Raw genomic sequence first — 14,657 nt, 5'->3', positions numbered from 1 at the left:
AGCAACACTCTGGCAACCTACAGTATGGCCCCCACTTCTGGCTAGGTAAGAGGACAATGCTGTGTTAAAGAGATTCTGACATTTATTTTAGTACTGAAGTAAATGTTTTGCCTAATTTTCAAGACCAGCTAGATGGTTCAGTTATCAGATGCATCAGCTATATTTCTTATAGATGCTCTTCCCTCAACTGACAGGTGACTACTGCACGCAGGATGAAAGTGGTGCGGCTGCCATTTTCACAGTGCAGATGGATGACTATTTGGGTGGAAAGCCCATCCAGTACCGTGAAGTTCAAGGCCATGAGTCCAAAGAATTTCTGGGATATTTTAAGAAAGGGCTGCAGTACATGGTGAGTGGCCCAATTGTCTACAGGGCAAAAGGAATGTGACAAAAAAGTGACTAAGGATGTCCAGGATGTCCAAGATGAAACAAATTTTTCATTGACTGCATGAATTACGTTTATAATGTTATATGATTAGGGAGATTAGGGATGTAACGGTATGAAAATTTCTTATCACGATTATAGAGACCAAAATTATCACGTTATCAGTATTATCACGGTATTCAAGTTTTATATTTAAAAATCAACAAACAACAAATAAAATGACTTTTTGTTTGCATAATCACTACTACAATAACATTACCAATGATGTTCGGATTTTAAATGATATCTTGACTGACAACAGTTTAATAGCATGTTGAAATATCTCATGTAAATGTTCAAATAAAGCTTTGAAAAAGTTAATAAAAGGTAAACCTCACATTTCAGATAAAGAACAGATATAAGTCAAAATTATAACTAATTAATAAATTATTATATGTATTTTATCTGCTCCATAAATAATTCTAGATACTTACCTGAATTGTTTAAATGTGTAGAATCCACATAAGCTTGTTTTTCATCAACCGGTCAAAATTTACAGCAGACAGATCTTCCTCCATTTTGTTTGCAACGCCCCAACGTCCAACGATCCAATACACGGTAATACTAACCGTGGGGAATTTTATCATGATTTATCGTCAAACCGGTAATCGTTACATCCCTATTCTTGATGTTTTTCCACTAAATGTTAATGTTAGAAATGTTGGAATGGAATAGTAATACTGCCAGACATGAAACTTCAGTGACTGTTTTGTTTTGTTTTTTGTTTGATTTTTGCTTTTATTGTTTGACTTTTGCTTTTATTGTTTTTGTTTTGGTTTTCTTTTGCTTTTATTGTTTTGTTGTTTTTTTGTGTGTGTATTTCATTTCATTTTGGTTTTGTTTTGATTGGTTTGTTTTTTTATTTATTTTGCTTTTATTATTTTGTTTTGGTTTTCTTTTGCTTTTATTGTTTTGTTGTTTTTACTTTGTATGTGTGTGTATATGTGTTTTGTTTCATTTTGGTTTTGTTTTGTTTTCCAGAAAGGTGGAGTTGCATCTGGATTCAAGCATGTGGTCACCAATGAAGTTGTAGTGCAACGCGTGCTACAGGTCAAAGGTCGGCGTGTTGTCAGAGCAACAGAAGTGCCAGTCAGTTGGGAGAGCTTTAACCAGGGAGACTGCTTCATCCTGGACTTGGGCAACGTGAGTATCATGTGAAGAGAGTGAGGGGTATTGATATTGTAAAAAAACTTAAAAATAACCCTGTTTGCTCTGTATTTTTACAGGAGATCTACCAGTGGTGTGGCTCAAAGAGTAACCGCTTTGAAAAGCTAAAAGCTACTCAGCTTGCGAAGGGCATTCGTGACAATGAACGCAGTGGACGCGCTCGAGTATATGTGTGTGATGAAGGGGTGGAACGTGAGAAGATGTTGGAGGTAAGAAAGACAGAAAGCTTCAACTTCAAAACTGACAAGAGAGTCACTAAATGCATGATTAAATGCATGAATAATGCCAATTATCTTCTGGCAGGTTCTTGGAGAAAAAACAGACCTGCCTGAAGGAGCGTCTGATGATATCAAGGCTGATGCCTCCAACAGGAAGATGGCCAAACTCTATAAGGTAGCCACTGGATTTAAACCATGCAAATATGTAAATAGCCCTTGTAGACCATAAGTACATTAAATTTGTTGACGTTTTCCTGTACTTCAGGTGTCTGATGCCAGTGGAGACTTGACGATTGCTCTGGTGGCCGCTGAGAACCCTTTCTCCCAGAGTGCACTGGAATCAAGCGACTGTTTCATCTTGGATCACGGCTCAGATGGCAAAATCTTTGTTTGGAAAGGTAAATGGTATTGACAGCCAAACAAAAGATAATTTTTTTTTTAAACTTTGTTTAGAGTTCTTTTTTTGACACACCAATGTTTGTTTTATAGGAAAAGATGCCAATTTGGAAGAGAGAAAGGCTGCCATGAAGGCAGCAGATGAGTTCATTAAGAAAATGGGTTACCCAAAACACACACAGGTTCAGATTCTCCCAGATATGGGCGAGACGCCTCTATTCAAACAATTCTTCAAAAACTGGCGTGATTTGGACCAGACGGAAGGTCTGGGTGTGGCTTACGTCTCAAACAGCATTGCTAAGATCGAGAAGGTGCCATTCGATGCTTCAACTCTCCATGATTCACCAGCCATGGCCGCCCAACATGGAATGATCGATGACGGCAACGGAGAGAAACAGGTCAGTGAGTGAGCACACACTGCATGTAACTTGACCTGAGGTCACACAATATGTTGTGTATACAAATACAATGATGGTACTGTAATGATATTTTTATTTTTATGTCACCTGATATTTTAGATATGGCGTATTGAAGGATCAGACAAGGCTCCAGTTGATCCCTCTACTTATGGCCAGTTCTATGGAGGAGACAGTTACATTATCCTGTACAATTACCGCCATGGAGGCAGACAGGGTCACATCATCTACATCTGGTATGACTTGATCTTGAACACAGTTTATCTAAAGCGTCATCTGACATAATCCCAGGAGAACATGTTATGTGTTTTCTTTTAACAATTCAGTATGCTGTCTTATGATGTCTGTTACAGGCAGGGTAAGGACTCCTCACAAGATGAGATTGGGGCATCTGCCATCTTGGCTGCCCAGCTGGACGATGAGCTTGGAGGTGGACCTGTGCAGGTAATGCCAATGAATAAATCTCAATGGATCACTTGATCACAATCATAAGTTGTGATTCTCTTCATTTAATTGAAGTCAACATGAAACAGCATTCACAACCCAATTTAAAACTGATGCTGTGGCATATTTATGATGAAATGGTATTTTTAAAAACACTAATAATTTAATAACACTCTAAAAATCTATTGATGATTAAATTGCTTGTAACATTTAAAATGACAGATTTTCTATTTAAAGTCACCATGAAATCAAAATTGAAAAATCTTATTTTTTAATGGAATACTGTAGTGTTTATTTTAAATCATTTATCCATGCACTTCATTATTTAAAAAAAATGTTCAGATCTGCCTCCATTTTGTTTGCAACGCCCCAACTTCCAACGATCCAATCAATTCCCGAAGGATGAAATCAAGTCCCGCCCTCTCATTTCAGATGCCGTTTCACTCGGATATATGTCACAGTAGAGAAGAAAATACAATCGCAACTTCCGTTTCATGCCGACTTTAATGAATTTATTGTATATATATATTTTTAATTTAGTTCTTTTTAGTTTTTTATTTTAATTTATTTAAACAAAATAGTATAATATTTTTATATTGTCAATTTATCGGTTATTTGCCATAATACAATAATTTGTAATCAGATTATTGGCATAGGCCAGAACTGTAAAGTTACCATGAAACCAAAATGGACAATTCATCAATTTATTCATGCACAAAATTCATGTGCCCTTACAAATTTGATGAAAGATTACAAAAGCTTTTTTGTTGTTGTTGAATTAGGTGCAATCATGAATCATGGTAAATAAAGTAATTAGGGCTGATTGTGATTTCATGTTGACTAAGTTCATGGTCATGGACTTCCTGGTGCTCCTGGTTCCTACTGTATCCTGTCATATCTTAGCTACATTTTGTCATTATTGCTGGTTGCATTGGCCTTCCTGGATTTTTTTCCCATCTGTTAAACCAACTTCCACCTCTGTGTCTTTCCTTCCTGTCCTTTATTCATATTCTACATCCTGCTGTAGATGGCTGGTGCTCCCCTCACCACTCAGGTATCCATTTCTCAGAATCGCACGTCCCTGTACAGAGCCTGAACGTTTCTCCACCACATTTATACAGATTAAAAATTATCTTACACAACATTAGATCCACAACGGATACAACTCTGAAAGGAAATTCCTCTGCTTTTTGGAAATTTCTACTCATGTTCCCCTAATGCTTTTTCATGTTCCACAGTGTAGCAGCATAATGTCCATTATCTAACTGAATTTGTACAGCTAAAAGAAACAAGGCTTCAGCAGAGGGTTTTTAAGATCATGATTTCATTGGTGTCTGCATAATCGGTATGCATGATCAATAAGTGCATTATTATTGATAGATTATTAAGCTTTTTTGTAAGGCTCTGTACACTGATATGTATTATCGCTGTATACCCCTCCACTAGTATACTTGTGTCCATCCATGTGTCTTCATTTTGTGCACAATAACTAACTGTCTTCCACATTTACAGATTACCTTTGGGAATGAGCATGTGAACATTAACAGAAATGCTCCATCATGCATTCAGAGTTATTTTTTTAATTGATTCGTAGTCTGGTTTTATGCATGCTGTCATGCACATTAAACTGGTACACAAAAAACACATTCAGCATGTTAAAGTAGATGATGTGTAAAATGCAGTAAACAACATCCAGAGAATCACCTCTGTTTTGGTCCATTGTACACTATCGTTTGGGGTCAATAAGATATTTTTAAAATACTTTTATTCAGCAAGAATGCATTAAATTGATCAAAAGTGACAGTAAAGACATTTATTTAAAAAAATGTAAATAAATGCTGTTCTTTTGAATTTTCTATTCATCAAAGAAAGAAAAAATTATAAAGGTTTCCACACAAAAAAATTAAACGGCACACCTACAAATTAGCATATTAGAATGATTATTGAAGGATCATGTGACACTGAAGACTGGAGTTAACTTATAACTGCTGAAAATTCAGCTTTGCCACCACAGAAATAAATTATATTTTAAAATGTATTAAAATAGTTGCTTTAAATTGTAATTTTTCACAATATTTCAGTTTTTACTGTATTTGTATTCACATAAATGCAGCCTTGGTGTGCATAAAATACTTATTTTACCCTAAACTTTTGCACAGTAGTGTATATCTTCTTTAATAAAGCATTGTGTACTGTAGGGAAAAAGCAGAGGGTTAATGAAAGCATAAAGAACAATTTTTAACATTGCAATAAATACAATGTATAATTCAAGAGAGAGCAGCATGGGAAGACCAAATGTAAGTTTTTGGGGCAAGAGGAGAAAAATAACCACTTTAGCTGCGACCACTGATAAATCTGCTTCCTGAACAACCCACTGTCATCATTCTGACCACAAAGGATGCTGGGAATGTTGGCTTTAGCGCCACATTCCACACAATGAGCTCCACACTGCCACCCTGTGGAATTAAATGCATCCTCAACCAAAGCCTTTAGAACAGCCGATGACATGTTGTATTGTGTTTGATATACTATATATCAGAATTCCAGCATTTTAATAGTTTTGCGAAAGCAGGACTTTGTGTTGGCTCTGTTTAATGCATACTTGCTGTGTATTTTTCAGGTTCGGGTGGTTCAGGGTAAGGAACCTGCTCACCTCATAAGTCTTTTCGGAGGGCAGCCCATGGTGGTGCACAAGGGCGGCACCTCCAGGGAAGGCGGTCAGACTGCGCCAGCCGAGACTCGGCTGTTCCAAGTGCGCTCAAACTCCGCAGGGTGCACACGAGCGGTGGAGGTCAGCATCTTATATTTACTTATATTGGTGGGAGCTTTTAAGTATCCTCTCACAATAATTGCTGATCTTAACCGTTGTTTTATCCAGGTTGATGCTGTGTCCTCCAATCTGAATTCCAACGATGCCTTCGTCCTGGTGACCCCAGCTGCGTCGTTCATGTGGGTGGGACGAGGAGCCAGTGATACGGAGAAACGTGGGGCACAGCAGCTCTGTGATATCCTTGGAGTGTCAGCCTCCGAGCTGGGTGAAGGAGGAGAGGATGGTGAGAACTCATCTGAAATTGTCAAAGTAATATTTCACCCAGAAATGAAAACTTGAGCTTTCAAAGTTTAAAAAAGCCTGAAAAGATCATAGAAGCAGCATAATAGTGGTCCATATGGCTTAGGTGACAGAATTTTAATTTTGGGGTGAACTACTCCTTTTAAGATGCATGAATAAAACTAAAGAAATTAAAGTATGTAACTTTTATAAAAAATTACTCATTTCATTTACATTTTTGCAATTTATTCACGTTTCATTCACGTGTGACCATTTTTATTACTATATATATTATAACCATTAATGATTTTGCTAGGAATGTTTTTATTTTTTATTTTTTTGTGATGATTCTCATAATGAAGCTCATGTAAATATACATGCATGCATCACAATGCAGGTAGTTTCTGGGACGCTCTGGGAGGAAAGGCCGATTACCGCACGTCCTCCAGGCTAAAGGACAAGATGAATGCCCACCCGCCACGACTGTTTGCCTGCTCAAACAAAACTGGGCGTTTCATTGTGAGTAACACGCCCAGATTTTTTGCCTGCCCTGATTTAAGTATATTGTCAGTGAAGTATAATAAATAGGCATTCATTATGGATGCATTGATATCCATGCAGATTGAAGAAGTTCCTGGAGAGATGACTCAAGAGGACCTGGCTACAGATGATGTCATGATCCTGGACACCTGGGATCAGGTAAACTGACTACTTTAAAAGGATTGTTCTACTTTACATACTTGTGTTGTAATCAAGGAGCTCTCATATATGTGACCCTGGACCATAGATAATATAGCTAATTTAATGCTATAATAAACACAAATGTGACCCTGGACCACAAAATGTATTATATTTGTATATTTGTACAATACATTGTATGGGTCAAAATTATTGATTTTTCTTTTATGCCAAAAATCATTAGGATATTAATGAAATATCATGTTCCATTAAGATATTTTGTAAATTTCCTACTGTAAATATATGAAAACTTAATTTTTGATTAGTAATATGCATTGCTAAGAACTTCATTTGGACAGCTTTAAATGCGATTTTCTCAATATTTTGATTTTTTTCGCTCCCTCAGATTCCAGATTTTAGTTGTATCTTGTATCCTAACAAACCATACATCAATGGAAAGCTTATTTATTCAGCTTTCATATGAGTTATAAATCTCAATTTCGAAAAATTGACCTTTATGACTGGTTTTGTGGTCCAGGGTCACATATAAAGGGAGTGCTACATATTCTCATTCATATCAATGGAAGCATGTGACCAGGAAACGGTTTTATATGGCTTGCAAATGTTATTATATCAGAAATACATAGTTTTGAATGGCCGTGTGTAGTTACGGCATCAAACGGCAGAGACTTAACTGCAGAAGCTCATTGGCCAAACCTTGAACCCCTCTGGATTCAATACAATTTCCAAATAGATGGTTAATCATTACATTTTTGGCAGTTCAGCTGAATTTTGTATCATGCTTGTCTTTTCTTAATGACATGCATGATAGAACGACTCTCTTATTAATGCAATGACATACAACTGACGTTTAATGAATTAATAACGCATCACAGGGAAATGAAATGAATCTTGATGTGTTTTGCAGGTGTTTGTTTGGATTGGTAATGAAGCTCACGATGAGGAGAAGACTGAGGCGATGACTTCAGGTAAGACTCCTTAAAATGCTTTAAACTTATAATCATAATTTCACTGCATAAAGTATAAAAAATAAATAGCATATTACCATACTGCTTCTACTACACTAGTATGTATAATGTGCTCAGTATGCAAATATTTGTTCTTTGTGTAGAATAATCAAATGACATACTACGTTCCTCATGTGACGTATACAACAGAAAATTGCAGGGAATACTGTATCCCACAATGCAACTCTTGTTTATCCAAGTGATTTTTAATCTTTAATTCTGATAAAAACTGACAATATTTATTTTGGATAAAACTGCAATATTTATAATGGATGAATTCATTCATTCAAAATTATTCTAATATGCTGTTTTGGTGCTCAAGGAACTTTTAATATTATCAGCTGTAAACAGTTTAACTGTTTAATATTTTTCTGGGGGAAAAAATGCACTTCATAATTCTTTGTTGAATAGAAGATTAAAAAGAACAGCATTTATTTGAATTGGAAATATTTTATAACATTATAGATGTCTTTACTGTCTCTTGTATTCAGCAAGGACATATTAAATGTATCAAAATTATTTCTTTTATTGACTCAAACTTTTGAATACTGTATCTTATGACAGATTTATTCAGTTAATATTGTCTGTGGTCGATGCTACAGTCCAGTAGGTGGCGATAATGTGTACAAGATAGAAAGGAAGATAGAAACATGAGCTTATTTTGAAATCCCAAAACACTTTATAATGCGTCCTTTTATGAATCCCATATTAAACTTGCTGTCTTTCTCCAGCTGCCCGATACATCGAGACGGACCCAGCCAACCGTGACCCGCGCACACCCATCGTGAAGATTAAACAGGGCTTCGAGCCGCCCACTTTCACAGGCTGGTTCCTGGGCTGGGACCATGACTACTGGAGCACTGACCCCCTGGAGCGGGCCATGGCCGAGCTGGAGATCTAAACTTTGAGCTGTCACCCCTGACCTTTAAACCCCTCTGCCTTACTGCAAGTTGATCAAAGTTGCCCTTAGATACAGATAAGATGCCAATTTGATGCTTATCAGGGTTTAATCATGGATTCAAAAAACCGAAGCTGGTCCTGAGTCAGTATCAAAAGGCAATTTTTAAAAAGAGCACTTTACTGCCCTGAGCTTCAGTCACCAAACATAAGGCAACTCTATAAGGCCACTCTTCACCTCGTTACTTCTGTATTTAAGTGTTTTCTTCCTGTGCTCAGCGATGTTTTAAAGACTTTTAAAGCTTTTAGATTGTTATGTTTGGTCTGCACACCTTATGATACTGAAGTGCATGAGCTTGTATAAGAAAATATACAGGGATATCATCGTCAAAATCTGTTAGACATCTTTTTGCCTTCCTTTTTTTATAAACCTTTTTTATGTGACCAGTATTAAGAGTTTTACTAGCAATACTACTTGTTTTGCTATTAAAATACTGATCATAGATCATAAATACTGACCTAATGGTAGCCTAGATATGAGGCGTTTCCACCTTGTCGCTCTTCCATCTAAAACTCATTGCTTGGCTGTGTTCAGAATAGCATACTAGCATACTATTCTGTAAGTATATTATAGTGTGTGTACAGTATGCACATTTTTATATGCATGAAATACCCTTGTACCTTACTACATTTGCCAAAGTGTGCAGTATACGACAAAGCATGCCGTGTTAAACATTGTATCCCAAAATGTTCTACAATTGTTGCTAACTAAAACTAAATTGCTGTAAATGAAACAATTCAAAATAAAGCTAAAATAAAATAAAAATAAATATTGGATAAAGAACTTGAACTAAATTTTTTTTTTAAATTAGAAATGTTGCTTTGGCAACTAACTGAAAAAAGGGGGAAATTACTCACTGGAAATAACTAAAAATAAAATTGAAATAAAAATATAAAAATGAACAATCAAAAAATAAAATGACAAAATCACATAGCAAAACTACTAAAATTAAACTAAAATGAAAACTGAAAATATAAACGATAATTCAAGATATTAATAAAAAGTATAGTAGTATATAAAAAATACTAACTAACACTTGAGCATTCCGGAGGGTAATATCAGTTATATTATTTTATTTTTTAAATGACTGATTGCTTTATCAGTTAACACAAAACTGGCTTAAAAATGCAAAGCATAATACATTTAAAATGTTTAATTTTCATTTACCATCATTTGCTGTTTAAATGTGTATTGTGACAACAAAGTAACATACTATTGTTTCAAACGCTTACTGTGAAGTAATACCTTTTTCACCTGCTATTTTTAATTAGGCAGAATGCAGTACATACTGAGCAGTATTCAGTAAGTAGTAAGCTAGTATTCATTCCAAACACAGCCTTGGTCCATCTGAGCAATGACATCCCTCTACAGGCAGAGGGCGCTGCGAAACTTTTTCAAAGAAACTAATACTGTTTTTTTTTTTTTTTTAATTCAAGTCTAAAAAAGGCCATTCCCGTGGTTTTAGATTTTAAAATAGCCATTTCTTGGAATGCTTTTTAATTTAAGACGGCTAAATCCATAACCAGAATGCTGGAGTTTTAAAGGAGCATGTCTTGTAAGAGGCCTAGAGATCCAACTTATTCCTACATAAGCGATCATGAGACTGAATGGATAAAGGTCTACTGTATATTTCTAGGGGCTGCTTTAGATCATTGTTAACATATGGGAAGGTTAACTGCCTGAAGATCAGATAAAATGGTATACCTCATAGTGCAGAGATTGGCTGCCTTTGATATTTGCTAAAGACTCGTACAGCAACTTATTCCAGATACTCCTGCTTTCGCAAATCCTTCTCTACCAGGGAAAAAAAAAATGATTTCCCAGTTTTACTACTTAATTCAATAAATACAATAAAGAACCACAACCCCAAAATGTTTCCAGAGTGTTCTTCAAAGACTGATTTATGCATCATATTAATAGCAGTCTGGGTAAATAAAGAGTGTATGTACTTACAAGTTATGAGAAAGATTACACATTATGATTTACTGAAGGGAATGGGAAAATCACACATCGGAAATATGCAAACAAAAACATTCAATATTACAATGTACATAAAAGTGAGCTGGACAAAACAACAAATGTGATATTCAGCATACATCAGTTAAATGACAGAACAAACAATTACATATATAATTGTGATAGACTGATACATGGTGAAATACAAATATTTCAAAATATTGTTGAAACCTTAAAACAGTCCTAAGCAGCACTGACACTAATTTCACATCTTTGACAAGTCTTTGTAATTCCATCCTCTGGTATTTGAAGCAGCAAATACAGTCATTAAAAGCACAAACATTGACCTCTATAGGCTTAATTTGTTTTCAGCTGCAGTCTGATGTAAAAAAATATATTACATGTATGTAAATGTCTAGTAGATAAAACAGTAAGATAGAAGATTTCATAAACCAAGCGATAAAATATTAATGTGACAGGAAATGGATGTATAAATGCATTGTGGTTTTAAAAATCAACCAACATCATGTAAACCTGTACATATTAATTCGGTAATTGAAATGGATATGGCTTAAGGCTTTTATATTGACGGTCAGCATTAATAAAGGTTCAGGAAGGTGAGAAAAACTGGTAGGCACAATAAGCACAGCTGTCAGTTTCATGTTTTGACACCTGATACTATCCACATATTCCTTAGACGGTGTATTATCTGTTTGGTAATCAAGCAGGTTAGGTTACATATGCCTGAAACACACACACATGCACTCATGTGACCAGGAGATGTTCCATAAACTGTCAACCAAAAAGCCAAACATCACATTGCAATATTCAGTAACTAAAAGATCAACCACCTCTGGTCTGTATCTTTTTGTTACAACCAGATAAATTGTACACAATTTCATTTTGTAAGGTCTATTCACTTCATTGCATTAAAAAAGGTTTAAAACAAAGCAACAATGTGATTTTTTTTTTTTTTTTAATGGCCTCTTATTTAGCAAATATTTTATGACTTTCATATTGTTTGGCTGTATCAAATTTCCTTCAGACAGTGAACAGGTCTTTACTAGGAACATCTACAGATCACGCATCAGGCTGTGCTTATGTGGTGTATGTACAGTAGGGTCCAAATATGAGACCACTAGTGAAAATGTTTCTATTTTGCATTTTTCTAATATAGTACATTATCAGAATAACAATTTGAGTGGTTAAAATTTAAATACGTGCATGGGCTTTAGAATGCATATTTCAAAAACAGCAGCACTCAAGCTGCATGACCTCCACAAATTTGTGTAAAACTTGATGAACATCTTCTCCAGAATTATTTGAGATGATCCCAAGAGCATTTTGAACATCTGACTGTCTGTACAGAGTCAAATGATTACCAATTTGATGAACAATTTTCACGTATTTGATTAGTGACTTACAACTCAAATACAACCTCACATATTTCTTCTTCACTTCAAGTAATGATGTTTCTTAGTTTTAAGTTTTCAAAAATTGAATACCAGAATTCAATGTGGTCTCAGACTTCTGGACCCGGTTGTACATTATACTCACATGAGTGCATGTTATATAACATCAGTCTGTTCATTTCTGCATGGATGCATCTGTATGTGTGAGTGTGTGTAGGTAGTTTTATGTGGCTCTTAGTTCAGTGCTTCACAAAGGACTGCATCATGTCAATAGGCAGAGGGAAAATGATGGTGGAGTTCTTCTCCGCTGCGATGGTGTTGAGGGTCTGGAGGTAGCGCAGCTGCAAAGCAGAGGGGGACTCTGCGATCACCAGAGATGCCTCCTTCAGTGCCCGTGACGCATTCATTTCTCCCTCAGCGGCTATCACCTACAAACAGCAGAGGGCGGTGTGAAAAAAAACCATGCATGTCTTGATTTAGCAAACCTTGTATACCACACAAAACTTCCACCCCTTAACCCAGTTTCAATTTGACGCCCACTCTTTGCCCTACAGTCATACTTTGAGCTATCTCATCGTTCCTTTGAAGCAATAGTTCACCTAAATATGATCACCCTCAGGCCATCCAAGATGTAGATGTGTTTGTTTCTTCATTGGAACAGATTTGGAGAAATTTTGCCTTAGATTACTTGCTCACCAATAGATGCTCTGCAGTGAATGGGTGCCGTCAGAATGAGAGTTTAAAGAGCTGATAAAAACATCACAATAATCCACACAACTCCAGTCCATCAATTAATTCCTCTATCCATAAAAATGCTTTCTCCAGTGAAAAGTCATCTTGTCTGAATCAGGAGTGAAATGTGCACAGATCAAGCACTGCTTACAAGTAAACCAGTCTGAAACAGTTCTAAACAAATATGTTGGTGGATTTTGATGTGAGAGAAAAACAGGAAATGGACTTTTCCTCTGGAGGAAGCATTATTATAGATTATGGACTGGTATTTTTACACTTTAAAGTTCAAATGCCTTAATGATGGATTTGTTTCTTACAAACACGCACTGAAGGCGTGTGGATTGCTTGTGAATTATTGTGATGTTTTTATCAGCTGTTTGGACTCTCATACTGACGGCACCCATTCACTGCAAACAGTCGGTTAGTGATATAATGTCTACATTTCTCCAAACAAACTCATCTACATCTTGGATGGCCTGAGGATGAGTACATTATCAGCAAATTGCCATTTTTGGGTGAACTATTCCTTTAAGCAACTCGCCTGGTTTTGCTTTATGACCGAGAGTATACATTCCCGAGAGTCAGAACAAACCATATTTAAACCAAAGTTTTACTGCAAGTGAACTTGTATTTTAAGGGATAGTTCACACAAAAATGAAAATTCTGTCAAAAGAATTTTCTCACCCTCAAGTTGTTCCGATTATTTTTCCATTCTATGGAAGTCAATGGCTACGGTCAACTGTTTGATCTCCTAAATTCTTCTTTTGTGCTCAACAGAAGAAACAAACTCATACAGGTTTGGAATAACTTGAGATGAGTTTGGGTCAGGTTTCTTTCTGTCTTGTATAGTTTTTTTCATGGTTTTTGGACACATTAGTGGGAAATACACCCAGAAACAGGAAAGGAGTTGTCACTTCCGTCTTCCTATGAGAGTATTGCGGTGGTCTTGCCTCAGAGCAATGAATGTTTGCATTCAGCTCCCACACACACAATGATTTGGTCTACAATATGTACATGCATGTACATGAGAGGATGATTAATATGTGTTTGCCAGCAAAATCTTGTTATATCCTTCCACATAATGAATATTATAATATTAAATAGTACACCAGAATCTTAAGTGTTGTGCACTATACATAAGTCTTTAATGCTTTAAAAAATATAATAAAACTATGTGAAATATGTTTCCATGTGAAATGAGTAACAGCAGCCCTTACTAAATATCAAAAGCATGTTACCTTAGCTCTGGCCTCTCTGGTTGCTTCAGCCTCTGCCGCCATGGCCCTCTGGAGCTGCAGGGGCAGTTTGACATCCTTAATCTCCACACGTTCTACTTTAATACCCCAGTCATCTGTGGCATCATCTAGTGTGGACTAGAGAAAACAACAAAGAGTCAAGTCTGAACACTTCTTCTCAGAGATTCCTCATGGCTCATGCTCCTCATGTTTGAAGCGCTGTGCCAAGTGTGCCTGTCATGAAGAATGTTCCCCAGTTTTTTAATGAGCGAATGGCAGGCCACGTGCGAACTGAGGAAGGCGCTAGCAGTGCAGTCGAGCTGGATAAGTCAGCGTCTCGGCTAAGCTACGGTGAATGCACTGCCTGAAGGTATACAATGTCTGCTTGAATCAGGTCTAGCCCAAACCAATTCAGTAAGAGAATAAGCTCAAATTTTTATTTTTGGGTAATCTATTCCTTTAAAGGGGTCCTATTATGCTCTTTTACAAAGTCTTGATTTTGTTTTGGGGGTGTACTAGAACAGTGTTTCCCAACCTTTTTTTA

The 14,657-nt window shown here is 36.3% G+C and overlaps 2 protein-coding genes across 4 annotated transcripts in view; one reads left to right on the top strand and one right to left on the bottom strand.

Moving 5' to 3' along the window:
* Positions 1 to 9,141, top strand: part of LOC107708352 (gelsolin-like) — a 17,965-nt gene extending 8,824 nt beyond the window's left edge. Inside the window, exons 1-15 of one of the 2 annotated variants that reach the window (XM_016512546.1) lie at positions 24 to 45; positions 195 to 349; positions 1,406 to 1,567; positions 1,651 to 1,800; positions 1,895 to 1,984; positions 2,075 to 2,207; positions 2,299 to 2,603; positions 2,724 to 2,857; positions 2,975 to 3,065; positions 5,686 to 5,856; positions 5,944 to 6,118; positions 6,512 to 6,633; positions 6,736 to 6,813; positions 7,721 to 7,781; positions 8,552 to 9,141. In XM_016512546.1, the coding sequence (XP_016368032.1) occupies positions 248 to 349; positions 1,406 to 1,567; positions 1,651 to 1,800; positions 1,895 to 1,984; positions 2,075 to 2,207; positions 2,299 to 2,603; positions 2,724 to 2,857; positions 2,975 to 3,065; positions 5,686 to 5,856; positions 5,944 to 6,118; positions 6,512 to 6,633; positions 6,736 to 6,813; positions 7,721 to 7,781; positions 8,552 to 8,721 (1,944 nt within the window). In that variant the 5' untranslated portion in view covers positions 24 to 45; positions 195 to 247 and the 3' untranslated portion in view covers positions 8,722 to 9,141. Of the gene's footprint in view, positions 1 to 23; positions 46 to 194; positions 350 to 1,405; positions 1,568 to 1,650; positions 1,801 to 1,894; positions 1,985 to 2,074; positions 2,208 to 2,298; positions 2,604 to 2,723; positions 2,858 to 2,974; positions 3,066 to 5,685; positions 5,857 to 5,943; positions 6,119 to 6,511; positions 6,634 to 6,735; positions 6,814 to 7,720; positions 7,782 to 8,551 lie in introns of those variants that run through there. The other variant, XM_016512545.1, reaches the window with a different exon arrangement.
* Positions 9,142 to 10,038: 897 nt separating this feature from the next.
* LOC107708355 (erythrocyte band 7 integral membrane protein-like) overlaps positions 10,039 to 14,657 on the bottom strand; it is a 13,461-nt gene continuing 8,842 nt past the window's right edge. For both annotated transcript variants that reach the window (XM_016512547.1, XM_016512548.1), the window contains 2 exons: positions 14,117 to 14,251; positions 10,039 to 12,574 (listed from right to left, as the gene is read on the bottom strand). In XM_016512547.1, coding sequence (XP_016368033.1) covers positions 12,386 to 12,574; positions 14,117 to 14,251 — 324 coding nt within the window. In that variant the 3' untranslated portion in view covers positions 10,039 to 12,385. The remainder of the gene's footprint in view (positions 12,575 to 14,116; positions 14,252 to 14,657) is intronic.

The sequence above is a fragment of the Sinocyclocheilus rhinocerous genome, unplaced genomic scaffold, assembly GCF_001515625.1.
Source record: "Sinocyclocheilus rhinocerous isolate Xijiao unplaced genomic scaffold, SAMN03320098_v1.1 scaffold1136, whole genome shotgun sequence".
NCBI classification, from domain to species: domain Eukaryota; kingdom Metazoa; phylum Chordata; class Actinopteri; order Cypriniformes; family Cyprinidae; genus Sinocyclocheilus; species Sinocyclocheilus rhinocerous.
The sequence above is the reverse complement of the archived record's forward strand: the minus strand, read 5'-3'. Positions and strand labels throughout refer to the sequence as shown.